This window comes from Myodes glareolus, chromosome 9 (assembly GCF_982192425.1).
Source record: "Myodes glareolus chromosome 9, mMyoGla1.1, whole genome shotgun sequence".
Classification (NCBI taxonomy): Eukaryota; Metazoa; Chordata; class Mammalia; order Rodentia; family Cricetidae; genus Myodes; species Myodes glareolus.
Window position 1 is genome coordinate 104,549,457 of NC_142034.1, and position 16,710 is coordinate 104,566,166.

At 46.8% G+C, this 16,710-nt stretch overlaps 1 protein-coding gene across 2 annotated transcripts in view; it reads right to left on the reverse strand.

The window, feature by feature from the left end:
- The window catches only part of Cpped1 (calcineurin like phosphoesterase domain containing 1), a 108,415-nt gene that overhangs the window by 13,143 nt on the left and 78,562 nt on the right, over positions 1-16,710 (reverse strand). For both annotated transcript variants that reach the window (XM_048433226.3, XM_048433225.3), the window contains exon 3: positions 15,169-15,591. In XM_048433226.3, coding sequence (XP_048289183.1) covers positions 15,169-15,591 — 423 coding nt within the window. The remainder of the gene's footprint in view (positions 1-15,168; positions 15,592-16,710) is intronic.

Genomic DNA, 16,710 nt, shown 5'->3' on the forward strand with positions numbered 1-16,710 from the left:
TGATTTCCTTCTGAATGAGCTGGGCATTCAAAACCTGGGGAGACTATACACGAGGTTTCTCTTTTTTACTCCTATCAGTATTTGGTTGCCAGAGAAGCAGTGCCAGGAAGGCACACTCCGCGCTCACTTCTGTGGTGTCAAGGAGAGTGACGTGGCGCATGCTTCAACGCCTCCATGCCGTGCTCTCCTCATTTGGGAGGCAGGTTCAGCATCGACCACCCAGGGTCACTGAGAAAGTCAAATGAGAAGTGAATGGCATGTGGCTGGGGTCTGGGGGATGCATCATACGGCAGGAAGCTGCAAGTCACATATTGAATCCTTGCTTGATAATTATATTTTTCATCTTCCAACTATTTGATCAGGAGATCTTTTATTCTTCATTTGCACAATTTACATCTTTCTCGCTATTCATAACATCCTCTGTATTTTTAAAAGAAGTGAGCAGGCTTGGGAAAGAGATGGAGTGTGGGGCAGGCATGAGGGCTTCAATCCAGAATGGACAATTTTCTATACTTCTATATGCTTCCCATGTCCTGTCTTAAACACAGCTGTCAGGACAAGAGGCTCATTAAAAAGATTGTTTTGACTGATGCAATGTTCATATATCAAATTGGAAATCCATCCAAAAATACTAGAGGGAGGTAGACAGAGGTGGCTGCGAGCCATGAAGGGAACAGTCTCGCAGAATGTGAAAAGGACATGTGCCAGGAGCAAGTGCCTCTGCCTGGAGCCAGCAAAGACTACAGCCATCAAATCTGAGCGCCATGGCTAGGTCCACTCTGATTTAAAACCCATGGAAAGGGAAACTATTACCAGGAGTCCCTTAAAGAACACGTTAATGGCCTATGCACCGGAATGCCTGTCACACCATGGCTTCAAACAGGGATGAGGGGGTTGCCCTAATGTACCCTTCCTGGTTCATTCTCCTATTTGGACCTATTCACGAGCTTCCTCTCACTCTCAGAGTGCTCTCTGGGAACTCCGTGTGCTGTCCTCTGACTCTAACGTGTTAGGATGACACTCAGCTGTTAGAGGCTGTAGAGTCTTAGCTAAAGCCTGAGTCTGTTTAGCTGTGATCTGCTGATCCCTAGGAGAGGCGGGTGGGCCATCCAGGTTACAGGAGGGCAACTGCTTGAAGGTTTCATTAAGATCCAGGCATTTATCTTTCTGTTCTACTACTCTGCGACTGTAGCTTTTGTCTTCAACATAAAAGAGCTATGGGGTTTCTGGACATTACGTCTAAGTTCTAGTCGGGAAGCCTTACTTGCTGAATTCCAGAACTGGGTCGTGCGGCCACACTTAGGTTTACAGAGAGTGTTTTAGTTTGAATGGCAGCCTCAACAAAGCAAGTACAAAATGGTGCTCTATGAATAAGGACAAGACTGAACAGGGCCACTTTCCCCAATGAAAACACCCAGCCATATCAATTATAGGAAAGTATCAGGCCCAACTTCAGATTCGTTATCTGACTCCTATGCTGTGACATCACATGAAGATATAACTCACATAGGTATAATTAAGGGGTGCAGAAAACAGAAAACAGACTCACTAATACAGAACAAGGTAGATGCTATTGCCAATCCAGCTGTCGTTGTCCTGCCATTCTGCCCAAGGGTGATGACCAACTACAGGCTTTCTCTTGCTCTGACCACCCCCAAAAGAGAGCATGCCACCCCTTCCTAAGTTTTATCTGGTTACATATCCAGAGCAAACCATGCCCACAGGGCTACTCACCACCAGTGTTATTGGCCAAAATGGACAGCATTCTCCTAACAGTGCTGCAGCCACCCGGTACTCAGAGCTGGGCCTCATCCTGCAGTTCTGTCTTCTGCCTGCCCTCTCTGTCTCTGGTGCCTCTTTCCTTTCGAAATGCCTTCCAGAGATGCCAATGATTGGATTATTGAAAAACTCATAAAGAAATTCTTAGGAAAACAAATTAAATCTGAAAACAATCTTCAACTGTGTTATTGCCAAAAGTCAGAGTTCAAGTGTAAGATGCTGTCCGTGAAGCTTTTTCAGACAATTCAGGCCAGGGTAACCAAACCAACACCTGCCCACTGCTCTGCTCGTTCTGAGATGGTGATGGTACACCCTCAGGGACAGCTGTCCTCTGCTCGTTCTGAGATGGTACACCCTCAGGGACAGCTGTCCTCTGCTCGTTCTGAGACGGTACACCCCCAGGGACAGCTGTCCTCTGCTCGTTCTGAGATGGCACACCCGCAGGGACAGCTAGCATTTTACCAAAGGTAATCTGATGGTTGGTGTTCTCAGCCTGACATATGCCCTCCCAGATCAGCTGGGGGAGTTCTGTGGACTGCTGTGGAGGGTTCACTTGACTGTATTAGCTGAGGTGATAAGATCTGCTCACTGTGGGCAGAACCAGTCCCTGACTGAGATGCTAGAAAGGGAGCCAAGCATCAATCAGTCATCACTCTGCTTCCCGACTGTGGACTGGATGTGGCTGACTCAAGTTCCCGTTGCCTTGACTCCCATACCATGATACCATGATATTCCTCCCCTTGACCCAAAAGCCAGAATAAGCCTCTCTCCCTTAAGTTGCTGTTGCCAGTGTTTTATCATGCAAATATGAAGAACCCAACACACATACACTTATCTCTTAAGATTTTAAATTCTTTTAATTTTATTCTTCTTTTCTGGATCCCCACTTCTAGTAACCTGTTCTTTGAGTCCATAATTCTCAGCCTATGTGCCCACCAGGATTTATATCCCTGAGGAGCTGCAGGGGCAAGGGTCCTGGATCCCTCCATTCCCACAAAGACCAGTAACAGCATAGCTTGCTTATATGTCAGGATGACAGGAGGAAGAGGGAGGCTCAACCTGGGGGTGGGTGGGGCTGCTGCTAGCTGAGCCCACAGGGGAGATATTCTAGAGCCCCCTTCAGCACAGAGTCCTTGGGACAGTCATGTGCTAAGCTTCCTGGCTGGGCAGCCCAGCTCCTTCCCTGCAGAGGCCCTGGCAGAAGAGCCTAAGGGAGCTGTCCTACATAGCTGTGCTTCCGTCCTCACCCCGCTGGCCATGGGCACTAGAGATACTTATTAATGCCCTCTGTGTATTTGAACAGATCCAGGCAGGACCCCAGCCCAGTCTCACTACCTCCTGCCCTTTAGAGTGTCCTTGCTTGTATAAAGTCACAATGGCTCTTGCCACGGGGCATTTACTAAACGGTAACTAGGAATATTAGTTATATATAACTAATATTACATATTACTAGTTATATATAACTTTACTAGTAATATTAGTAGTAACTAGTTATTGTTTTAAGTGAACACATTAAAATTGATCCTCAAGGAGGCTGGCTACCCCATGAATTTAACTATCCACTGGAGACAGGGTGAGGTCATTGCAGGGACAGGGAATCCCCCAGCACAGTCAGCATTAATGCTTGCAAAGAGACAATGCTCCAAGCAATATTAATATTGGCATGCTAAAGGTACTAAAAAGAAAATGTGTTCACTAAGTCTCAATTTATCTAAAGTTAAGTCATTTCAGTTGTTTCTCAGAAATAATAATGAGGAGACTGATGAAAATGCGAAAGACAATGTTTAACAGACATAATTTGCATTAATGAGTTCCAGTCAGAAGCAGTTTCTGGGTCAAGAGACTAGAGGCCAGCATCCTGCTGCACAGCCTTGCAACCCCAATGAGAACTCAGCCTCTGGGACCTGAGTTTGCATGCCAGTGCAATGGAGAGACAATGCCAGCTCAGACTTGTGTGGGTATGCCAGCAGTGACAGTAAGATGGTCCTTACCCATGGCTCTAAAGAAACTTGTTCACCTCCTGTGGTTTTGAGGAAAAAAGCTCCTCCTTTAGGGGTCTTGACTGAGGAGACATGGCATTGAAAATTAAATCCCAAGTAGATGGGAAGCTCAGATTGAGTCCTCACCCTAGCAGGACAAATCAGTGCTAAGGTTAAAGCCAGCCTTGCTGTGATGTGACCCCTTCTACCTGTAATGCTGCCTCAGGGGCAGTTGCCCAAAGGAAGCACTTCTGTGCCTATGGAATTATAAATGGACACAAGGCGAGGACAGTCCTTTCCTAATTATTGATGTCTTGGTTGGCTCCCCGACCTGTACTGTGGACATGAATGGGGCATCTGTAGTGATGGGCTGGCATGGAGGACAGTCTGAGTTATTTTTCTATTGCTGTGACAAGATTCCACGACCAGGCGACTCACAAAAGAAGCTCTTTAATTCAGAGTCTACGACCATCGTGGCAGGGAACGCGGCCACAGGCAGGCAGTCATAGTGCTGGAGCTGGAGCGATAGCTAAGTCCTTGATCAACAAGCAGGAGGCAGAGAGAGCTAACTGGGAGAGGTGTGGGCTTCTGAAATTCAAACCTAGTGACACACCTCCTTTGAAACACAGCTCTCAACCTTTTCTAAACAGTCCCACCAACTGGGGACTGAGCGTTCACATGTATGAGCTTATGAAGGTCATTACTCTCATTCAAACCACCACAAGGACCAGGACTGTGTCTGACCCAAGGGAATATTGCCCAACTCTGCTGTTACCTTATTTCCAAGGTTATCATCAATATGAAAACTCTGTAACATTTTATATATTTATTTATTTAGCATGTGTCTAGGCACCATGGCACATGTGTGTAGGTCAGAGGTCGAGTTGGAGGATTTAATTAGCTCCTTCCATCACGTGGGTTCCCAGGCTTGGTGACGAATGCCTCTACCCACTGAGCCAGCTCACAGACCCTGCGAATATTAAATAAAACAAAAGAAAAGCAGCAACATTCCAGCAATTCTAGGTGATGCCGCACAGCGGGTTCCAGACCTGGACTGTGCTGCTGGGAAGTGGAGATGAATCTAGCAAATGAAGAATTTGAACTGAAGAGAAAGTTGGGTGTTCTGTTCAGACAAGGACTATGGGTCAAATGTCCCCACAAAGAAGTCATGTCATGGTTTCACACTCATTGTGAGGTATCAAGAGAGTGACAACGTAAGGGTGGGGCCCTGATCTGACGGGTTTGTGGGTTTATGAGAGAGACCTGGGACAGGGTGCTGGTCTCATTGTGTGACAGTCCATACTGCCTTAGGACAACAGGGAATCCTCACCAGCAGAAAGGACTGGAAGATGTGGCCTCCTGATCTTGAACTTTGTAGCTGTCAGAACTATGAGCCAAATGGACCTTTATTCCTTATAAATGACAGCCAAGGTGTTCAGTTAGAGCGGCAGAAAATGGACTAAGACACTAGGGATATCCAGCTTCTACAGAGGGATCTCACTGGCCATTTCAGAAGGATGTTAACTGCCATTTTACAAACGTGACCTGAAACAGCAGGCAGGATATCCTTCACAAACCCCAGACTCCGCTTCTTTGAAATGTTGCAATGCACTTTAAGAATGATCTGAAGGCTGAGGAGATGGCTCAGTCAGTCACATGCTTGCTGTACAAGAATGAGAAGCTGAATGCAATCATCAGAACATATACTAAAACAAACCCAGATGTGGTGGCATGCCTTTGTAATCCCAGAACAGGCAGGGGGAGATGGGCAGATTCCTGGGCTTGCTGGCTAGCTGGCATTCAGGTCAAGGTGGATGGCACGTGAGTAACAATACTCAGAGTTGACCTCTGGCCTCCACATGTAAGTGCATATATATGCACACCACACACACAAACATGCACACCACAAACACACACACCACACACCACAAGCACACACTACACACACACACATAAACCACACCACACACACACGCACCACACCACACACACACACCACACACACACGCACCACACCACACACACACACCACACACATGCACACCACAAACACATACCACATACAGCGCACACACACACACACACACACACACACACACACACACACACGACCTGAAACTCTGGAGAAGGAATCACTACCTATTTTGTTCATTCCTCTGACCCGAGTGCTTATTGAGGGCCCTCACTGTTCGCTGTGTGAATACAGGCTGGCTTAACTTCGGGAATCAGTAGAACGCATTCGCACGCCAGATTCTCAATTTATAAATATTTACCATCAGGACTTGATTTTAACTTTAATTAGCCCAACTGTTAAGGATACCTCCAAAGTGAGAAATGAAATCCACCACTTCACACCAGATGCAGCTTCAGCAGCTGGTCTTTATCTTCTGCGGTGGAGGAGATGCGGGCATCAAATGACGATAAAGTATGATGTTTGACCATGAAAGGACCAAGACATAAAACTGACCAAAGCTGGAGAAATGAATGGGGGACAATACGCTAGAAGACAAAACAAAGAGAGGGAAATTCACCAAGCTGATCTGCCCCAGCGCTTGGGGGTCTATGGATGCTTCAAAAAGGGACACTTGTCTGGTCTATTACAAAGTTGGCTGAAAAGAAAAGCCATCAAGATAAGCTTCTTAAAAATGTACTTCAGAGGGCTGGGGGTGATTATCACTGTCCTGTGGGCACATTTCTTCTTCTTTTTCTTCTTCTTCTTCTTCTTCTTCTTCTTCTTCTTCTTCTTCTTCTTCTTCTTCTTCTTCTTCTTCTTCTTCTTCTTCTTCTTCTTCTTTTCTGCTTCTGCTTCTGCTTCTGCTTCTGCTTCTGCTTCTGCTGCTCCTCCTCCTTCTTCTTCTTCTTCCTCCTCCTCCTCCTCTTCCTTCTCCTCTTCCTCCTTCTTCCTCTTCCTCTTCTTCTTCTTCTCTTTCTTTGAGACAGGGTTTCTCTATAGTTTTTGAGCCTGTCCTGGAACTTGCTCTTGTAGACCAGGTTGGTCTCGAACTCAGAGATCCACCTGTCTCTGCCTCTCCAGTGCTGGGATTAAAGGCGTGTGCCACCACTGGCGGGCATTTCTTTACCTGGAAACTCTGACTATGGGATTATGCATCCAGAACAATAGGGAAGTGTGTGCTTTAACAAACAGTCACATGGAACTGTTAAATTTCAAAGGAACTTTGCATCTAGATTTGTGGCTCTCCCCCTTCTAAACTTGTGATACTTTTTGTAAAACTAAAAACACCATGCAATCGTTATCTACTCTAAAGAACACAGGCTTGAAGCAGTATAATTCCCACACACCCCAGGAGCCAAAAGGCTTTGGTCTAGCTTTTACATGATGCCCAGGGTGGACAACTCCACCACGAGCAGTCTGCAGGCAGTCAGTCTTTGGAGCACACCTGGCTCTGCCAGGAGAGTTTCAGTGATCCCTCAGAGAAGGAAGCCAGTGTGCCTGGATTAGGAAACACCCATCTAGTTAAAGGAGAGCTGAGGAATCTCACCTCAGTTCGGGGCGGGTGGTATAGGGCAAACAGCTCTTCACAGAGCACCCACTACGTGCAGGCATGGTGCCCAGTACTTCTCGGCCATGCCTCATTTTATCTGCCACACCCACCTCAGGATGAGAACCTCTGTTTCACAAAGACAATGGAAAGCAGAAAGAGATGCCACTTGGCTAAGGGGCCACCAAAGGAAGGTCTGCCCCAGCCCATGGCCTAGCACTTACCTATCCTATCACACAGCTTCTCCTGTCCCATCAGTCCCCACATCAACCACCCTGGACCGCTTTTACAACTTTTCCCTTATTGACATCCTAGCCATACTATTCTTACTTAGTATCTGTGTTTAAATTATTAAATAGTTTGTTTTTCTAGTACATGTTAAAATAAACATCAACCATCAGACATTTTTAAATGTCACCATGGGCCTTCCCATCCCATCTCCAGTCTAGACTTCATCACAGGCCCCAGACACAGCACTGGGCTCACCCAGACATACAGCCTTCTGAGAAGCAGGGGAGTCTGTCTGTAGGCAGACCCCACGGGGAGCCAGCCACATTACCACAGCGAGTTTCAGGAAGCGCACTGCCATCAGACACGTCAGGAAGCACATTGCCGTTAGCCACATACACACGTACACTGTCTACCCAAGGACTGAGGCGGCAAAAGAGCCTGCTGCAAGGGAACATGTCTTACAGACAGCAGCAGGACCACCACCTATTGATTTAAGATGGTTGGAACATGGCTATAGCCAGTTGACACGTTATGTCTTGTCAACCCCACATTACAAAAGCGTTGCTGAATGGCTCTACAGAGGCCTCGGGTCATTAAGCCTAGAATGTTTACATCTTAACGGTTTTCAGGGATGCCTACGAGCATCTACTCCAGGCGAGGGCTCCTTCAAGTTTCCTACTCATGACACCGTTTCACTTGAGAAATTTTATACAATCCTGAAATATAGGTGTGCAAATAAAAATCACCGACAATAAATCATAAAACTATTTCATCACAATCCTTTGATATACATATATATATAATTTTATCATTTATTAAAGATGAAAACAAATCCACATGCTAATGAAATGGGTATTCCTGCTTATCTTTACAGAAAGAGCTAAATCTTGGGGGGCTGGAGAGATGGCTCAGCACTGGTTACTCTTCCCAGAGACCTGGGTTCAATTCCTAACACCTACATAATGGATCACAACCATCTATAATTCCAGTCCCTGGGGATCTAATACCACTCTGGCCCCTGTGGGCACCAGGCATACACACGATACATAGACACACATACAGGCAAAACCCCTGAACACATAAAATAAAGTAAAATTTAAAAAGAGAATTAAATCTTGGTTGAATATTTGATACTATAGGACATTTTGCAGAGTGGATATTTTCATTTTATAATTACAATGCTGAGAATGTCAATTCATAGAAATATGTAGTATAAAATGGCAGAAGCACCTTTTTATGACCATTTTAGAAATTGTTGTAAATTCTGTCCTAATCACAAACCAAAACCATTAACATATTTTAAAGGGAGCTCAAACCACAGCTTTTAAAATGAAGCATTCTTACATAACAGCACCCAGTGATGCACTAATTTGATTCTCACACGCTAAGGGATGATTGTAGAAAACAATCATCTTGGTTTTCTGCAATTAAGCTATTATGTTTCTACAAGGGCAGAACACTTCATGTGTACATCTAAAACACCCTGCAATTCATAACATATAATAATCTCAAATCTGAGCAAAGACACGCCAAGCAGCAGCATTTGCGTGAAGGACTAAGTGTCCACACGTCAGGGGTTCAGCTACTCTGTTTTCTTTCTGATATTTTAGGACAGGGTATCTCTGCATAGCCCTGGCTGTCCGGGAACTCACTCTGTAGATTAGAGGCATGCACCGCCACTGCCTGGCTGTCCGGGAACTCACTCTGTAGATTAGAGGCATGCACCGCCACTGCCTGGCTGTCTGGGAACTCACTCTGTAGATTAGAGGCATGCACCGCCACTGCCTGGCTAAGGTTCAGAACCAAGGCTGAAACCAATGCAACACAACACCAGTGCTGCAAGAAACACTCCGGGTCGCGATGGGCTTCATTTTGAGCTAAATTTTGATTACTGTGCGTTCAGAAATGTTTTCCTGTTTGCTCAGCCCCACCTCTAGTTGCATGACCCTGCATGAGGTCCCGTTTAGGCAGCAGCACTATTCTAGGCAGCGTGTTTCCAGCCAGAACTCAGTGACCATTACAGGCACTGTGGGCATCACCAGTGATGCAGCTGCTGGGGCCATGCGAGTCAAGCCAGGCTCTGTCCCTGTTAACCAGTATGCCATTATTTACCAAGGGGCAGCTACCGTGTGACAGGCAGAGGGCTGAATTTCCACCAGCGAATACAGCTGGGACCTTGCTCCGTGGTGGTATCAGGATGTAGACAGCTTCAGTACAATGTTGACACAGGGGACCGGACATTCTCTTCTTCCTACAGTGTGGCCCTGGAAATCTGACCTCTGTGTTCTTTCCTTAAAGACTTGAAATCCTAAAAACAAAACCAAAGACTAAGAGCTCACCTTTTCTTTCTGTTTCTTTGTTAAAAAGCACACAAATGCTAAGAGATGAAACTAGTCTTTGAAATTACTCATTAACTTTTGCAGGAAAGATCAACTTGATGAAATTTGTGTAATTGCCAAATGTGCCCCAGGCTCTTTTTAGCACAGTCTTTCAGCTCTATGCTAAGAATGAGGGGAAAGAAGAGCTACTGAGACAGTAAGGGGAAACATGGGCAGCTAAGGAGCCAGACTTCTGCTTTTGTTTGTTTGAAGACTGGATCTTTAAACTGCATCTGCATTAACTGGGTCACAGCGTAACTTTCTGCAAAGAGAAGCCCGAGGAACCAGACGATGTCCAGCTTCCCCCAGATTTCATTATCTAAGATCTGTCTTTGCAACTCCAATGAGGTAGCAGGTGAATTAAGGGGAAAACCAATTTCTACATCCCTTGGATGTGATGAAATTGATTATCCCCGGGCAGAGCAAAGAAGACTGGAAATAACTGGTGCTGCTTCACATTTGTGCGCCTGTCCTGCCCTGATATCTGTTTATTTCTACCGGTTATTGACAATGTGTTTGTACCACGCAAAAAAGCCCCCCCTCCACTTATTGACTTCAGAAGCAGAAACAGGAAACATCCGTTTCTAGGGAAACCTGAGGTTGGAAGCTTGCATCACAGAGCGCATTCCTACACAAATGGTGGTCTATTGTGTGGTGACAGCCCTTCCTCCTCATTTACCTCATCCCATTTACAAAAATTAATGCAACAATGGGAGATGATTGTTGATGCTCATTATTAAATCATTTATTCATCCCACACAATGATTCAGAATTATTCATTAAACTTGCTGGAAGGAAGCAGGGTTTTATCTCCACAGTGGCTTGGGGAGGAATGTGTTCTTTAAAAGGATATTTTATAACAACACAATTATCGTAATTAAAAGCTACCCTGATCATCTGATGAGCTTCTGACATATTTTTGAGCCCTGGCATTTTAGCACAAGGAGAAAAATGAGACTGAAATAGTATTAGGAAATAATATTGCCGTGGGGGACAAAAATTAGAGGCAACACTAAATACTACCTGCCACTGTCACCCCAGCTTTATCAAGGTCTTTAAGTTAATGAATCCTACCAAATATTGCTGAACTTTTAGCTTTCCAAAATGAGTTCAAGTTCTATTGCTGGGACTTCAGCCACTGTCTCCTTTCCTGAGCAGTCAGTGGCATCTGACCCCCATGCCCCTAATCTCTCCACAATCTACTATCCAAGCCTCCCAACCCAGTAGCCATGGCAATATTGTCCACAACTACAACTTCAGATGTTGCCTGTGTTTGCTGTCTGTCTGACAGGGCCTGGCTTAGTACGCCATGAAATCCCACCGGTGAATTCAGGAAGGGCTCCCACCTCCCTGGTGAAGTAGGCTCACTTAGGGAGGTATCTCCTATCCCAGAAGGTGCTGTGTGGCAAAGCAGGGTAGGGGAGAACAGACTGCTCAGTAACCCTAAGGCCAAGGCAGGCGAGTGAGGAGGAGAGAGGAAAGGCCATCGCACCCTATGATGTGGTAGGCACATCATGTGGGGCAGACAATCTGAATTAGAGTCTTTCCTACACGTGCGTGTCCCAGGGTGCGTCCTGGGCACCGAGATGACACCTGAGCCAGAGCTCCTGAAGGCAGAGACAGACGGACACTGTCTCTAACTCCAAGGAGCCCACAGTCAGCTGCTGTAAGGACCTCTCCAGACTGTGGACAATAGGGCCCTGAGGAATCGACTGGCTCGCTGCCCAGGGCAAGGCAGGCTGATCCTCCCACAAACTCCGAGTCCACAGGATCTTCCGAAGCCTGTCAGGCCCCACACTGCCAGCCCTTAAGACTGATGTTGCCTTGAAGCCCCTGCCCTCAGTGACTATGGAGGACCCTGGGGAGTGACTGACTGTCTAGGCAGCCAATCAAGTCTCTGTCATTTTTAAATCAATAACTCAGGTAAAATTTTATGCTCCTCAAGAACTCTGATGCAGGTTGACGGCTGGGAGGTTTGCCAGTTTAAAAGGGACAACCTCACAAAACAGATATCAACATAACTTCTTGCGACGTTTAAATAAAAGGTGTTTGAAGATGCAAAGCTCTAGATGTGAGGATCTAAGACCGTCTTAGGGTCTAAGGTGCTTCAAGGTGTACAAATACAGGCTGTTAATGTGTGCACGTGCAAGTTACAAAGGTCTGAGGATAAACAGCTGAAGTCAGGACAAAGACAAGTGATTTGAGATGTTTGAAAAGGTAAAGCATGTTCCAGATTTCTCTCTTTCATTCTGCTGCTGTTATATTAGGACTCCAAGGGCCCACAGTCTAAATACTAATCAATAAAATTCTGATAAACCATTAATCTAGCTCTGGCAGAGTACTACCAGTATCATAACTGCAAGATCAAGATTTTAAACCCTCCTTGGTCGTTTTCTAACTACAGACCTAGAAGATACTTTGCAGAAACAATTGTCACCGCCATTTCGGAAATGTGTATACTGCTGTTTCTACAGAACAAATTTTGGTCCAGATTATAAACAGTAAAAGTGCTAATGTGTCTAAAGTTTACATTTTCACAAACTCAAAGAGTTCCTGTAAGATCCAGGGAGCCAACTTGGAGGATTCACTTCGAACAGGTCAGGTGCCCCCCTCCCTCAATTACCAGGCACTAAGCGCCAAGGCCTCCCCACATTCCCCTGGTCCTAACACCCTCCCACTCAGTCACCAGGACCTAAAAAATTTTTTTTCCTAAACTTAATCTTGTCCTCTGTCAGCACCTTGCTAGGTCCAAGAAACACTGAATAATTCCACAGAGCCACAGCCCGGTCAGCAGTGAAACAGCCACCTTTTCCAGGATGTGACCAGCATCCCAGCTTCCTCAGGTAAGCCCACAGTTAGCAGGAAGCAGTCTTGAGAACTTGATGCCCTCATCTCCTTAACCTCCCACGCCTAACTCCTCGCCTTTTTAATAAAAAAGAAGGGAGGAATGTTAGCATCCAGGCACACCTTGGCCCTGCCCCTTGGGAACCTGGCACCCCTCTGCCTATGGCAAGCAGTTCCCTGACTATATGCAGGTGCAAATGTCCCCTTAAGAGACAAGCTCCGCCCACTCGAGGTCTCTCTCTTCCCGCTGAGGCAAACAGGTCTCTGCCTCTGCCACCCTTCTCTCCCTCCTCTCTTCTGCTCTCTCCCTCTCTCTTCTTCCCTCCCTCTTACCCTCCTCTCCTCTCAATAAACTCCACACCCAAACTATATCTGCATGGTGTATTCTGTCACCCGCTGTGGTCCTCACCTGCAGTGGGACCTGACAGGGTCAGGCGCTGTATCATAACAATGTCAACACTTGCAAACCCCCTCGACAAGCTCTGGGATCAAGGAAACACTGACAAAGAATTGTGGAGAAAGGAGCTTTCTACTGAAAAGGTGAACACTGAACAGGTTTTGCCGTGTGACATGGAGGCAGCCAGAGCAAAAGGCTCTGGGAAGGGCAAGCTAAGGAGCTGGACCTGGGCTGGGGTAGGAGAGGGTTCTGAGGGCCTGGCTATGTAGCCTCTTCATGAAACAGGCCTGTGGATGAATGCACTCTTGCCAGGCAAGGAGGCCCCTTTGGGCCCAGAGTCCACAGGATGCCAGGATCTGATATCCACCAGGAATAGAAAGGAAGGTGAACTCTTGCTCGGCCTCACGCTCACAAAGCAACTTTCAAATTGCAATCTGGCTTCCTATTTAGCTCTGCCTGTGGAAGGGGCTGCATGGCCAGGGCTTGTCCAGCCTCATGGTTGTGGATATCAGCCTTTGCCAGGTGGGCCATGAGATTCACCTCGGAGGCATACACACCCATGGGTAGACATGCTGACCAGAAACCTGGTTCCAGAATCTGTTAGAGCTGTTGTATCCCACACCCAAGGCCTCTGTGCTGGGTGGCCAGCTGCCCCGTGTTCTCCAAGACTGCCCTGCTAACACCGTGGGTCCTCTCAGCATCTGGGCATCCTCATGGACGGCACGTGCTCTGCCGTGGGATGGGCAGCCCAGATCCACATGCTACTTGAGGATGTTGACAGATGAACAGAAAGCAGGAAGGGGACTGCATTTGCACCGATTACCATTTGTTTTAGAAGGACTGGTTTTGGTGGCACTTAATGTTCTACTGTCTTGACTCTATGTTGCAAACAGTCTCTACGGTGGAGTGGATACCACCCTGCCACGATGTTTCCTTGGCATCAAAAACATTTTCCACACTAACTCAAGCATGGCATAAAATTTCAAAGGCCTTTAGTGGAAGTTCCCAACCTCATCTCTGTGGAACAGGTGGAAAATGTCTCTTATTATGCAAGCTTTTTGTAAAATGTCTCAGAAGCACAAAAGTGTCTATTGGACTTTCACAAGTAAATGAAAACACACTGAACATTGGGAGATGAGTAAAAGAGTAGTGAGGATTTTTTTTTAAGTTTTTTTTTTCTGTTTAATAAATTTTGGTTCTTGGGTGAGATACCTCCTTCCCCGCTTTTTCCTGTAACAACCAAATGAAAGGATTCACATGCTCCAAGAGTTTCACACACATAAACTGTGGAGCAGTCTAAGAGGGGAACTGGGGACAGGACACACGTAGCTGTCTTAGCTGGAGTCCTGGCAACCGCTAATCACTTAGGCAAGAAACCCAGGACATTCCATCTCGTTAGAGGGAGGGGATCTGAGGAGGGGCAGGTGGCAGGGGCTAGCACGAGGGAGTTATGCCATCAATGGCTACTTTAAATGAAGCTTTAAAAACAGGCATCTTCATTATACGACTGCACACTTGTAGATCACACAAACGATAATTTGCAAGTCTACATCAGAGAGATCCTATACATACATCTATCATCCTGTCCTAATTCAGGAAGGAACCACAATGTACTCCCGTACAGGTGAGCCCATGAAGATCCCAGGACCCATCTACTGCAGCCTCAGCCCAGGTTTCCTGCATGGTGCCTACTTCTCACCGCTTACCTGCCTTTCAGCCAGTTCATGCTTCCCACAGAGATGAAGAAAGCTGTTTCTAGCTCTTCTGCTGGAACCTCTCACCTCCAAGGCTCCCATCCTCAAATGTGGGCGTTTACATAAGGTTGGTGCTCAGAGCTCAGGGGCCATTCTACATACTTCCTAGGACTACTGCTCGTAACCACCCTATGATGCCTGTAGAAACTGAGGCAGGAAGGATTTGGCAACTTGTCCACAGCCATACTACTGGTGCGTGATGAACTGAGATCAGAACCAGTTCCTCTGAAACTCTGTCCCCTTTTCACTTTGCAAGTGAATAGAAGTGACAGAAAGAAGGGGACACACCCAGGCCCCAGGCATTACCTGCTCTAGTGAGCTTGCTTGCCAGCTCCTTCCGCACGGCCTTGGTGAGGTTGAAGTAGTCATCTTCCTCATCAATGCTGCACAGGAACAGCGGGATGTGCTGGAAGACAATGGCGTGTTGGCACTTCTGCTGCTCCGCGATGCTCAGCTGCTGGTCCAGCCAGTGGTCCTGGGCCTGCTTCAGTGCAGGGCACTTGGAAGCATCGTAAAAGAACTGAGAATTGAGCACCAGGAACAGGACGCCCCCTACCCAGAAGCTGAAGTAGTCATCTCCCCATGTCTGGCAGAACTCCTCCACGGTCTCGGCGGTGGGGATGTTGCCCAAGTCATGGTTGCCACTGACCAGCACCAGCGGAATGTCTTGGTCGACTGCCTTTAGTACTTTCTGCAGGTCCTTGGTCTGTTCCTTCCGCCAGCGAGTTCCTAGAAGACGAAGGGTGATCACCTGAGAGGGCTGGAGCCATTTCCTTATTTACTCACATGAAATAAGACAGGCTAGGAAATAAATGTCACAGAATCGTCAAAAAGTAAGCTCGGTGATGAAGTGGGTACTTGTCTACTCCTTACAGTGGAACAACACACCCTGCTCATTTCTGCAACCCGAGGAGTTCCGTGTCTGTGAGATCAGACAGCAGAGAAGCAACTTCCCTGCTGCCCCAGGGTGCATCTGGCCATCCTTGTGCAGTGTTTGTGTGGACCTGGTTTTGAACAAGGACCTCCCACAGGTATCTATCTGTCCTCGCAAAATCCATCAGAACCTTGAGGGGAGAAATCTCGGACCTAGCGATCAATGTGCCAAGAGTCCCAACACGGAAGAGGCGTTCTGTGTTCCTTCAGCAGCTCAACGGGCACACACAGGCCCCGCATCTTAGCGCTCAGCACATCCTCCCTCCCCCTCTGGCCTGCAGGACTCAGAATGGAAATGATTATTTGGATAGAGAGTTGGAAAATGTGTGGGCAACCAGCACTCTCTTTCTTCAGATTGCTGGCTTCTGCACTTCCTGTAATAATGTATTAAAGCTTTAATAAATGGATATTGAAATGACCAATTCAATTCCACATCTGTTCTTCAGAGCCTCTCTGTGTGAATTTATTCAACAAGTATTTACTAAGCATCGACTATGTGTGAAGCACCAATTTAGTGACAGGGATCAGCATAAGTCCTTCCCTCTAAATTGGGGTGTTGAATCGTAGGTTAGGTAAATTATCACTGTGCACTCCACCTGCCTGTGATGTCATGAGGACTTAATGAGAAAAGGAAAGCAGAGTGAGAATGCAAGTCCAGACAGCTGCCACAGACAGCGTGGACAGTGGTTCTCAGCCTTCCTAACGCTGCAACCCTTTAATACAGTCCACAGACAGCGTGGACAGTGTCCTCAGCCCTCCTAACGCTGCGACCCTTTAATACAGTCCACAGACAGCATGGACAGTGTCCTCAGCCCTCCTAACGCTGCAACCCTTTAATACAGTCCACAGACAGCGTGGACAGTGGTCCTCAGCCCTCCTAACGCTGCGACCCTTTAATACAGTCCACAGACAGTG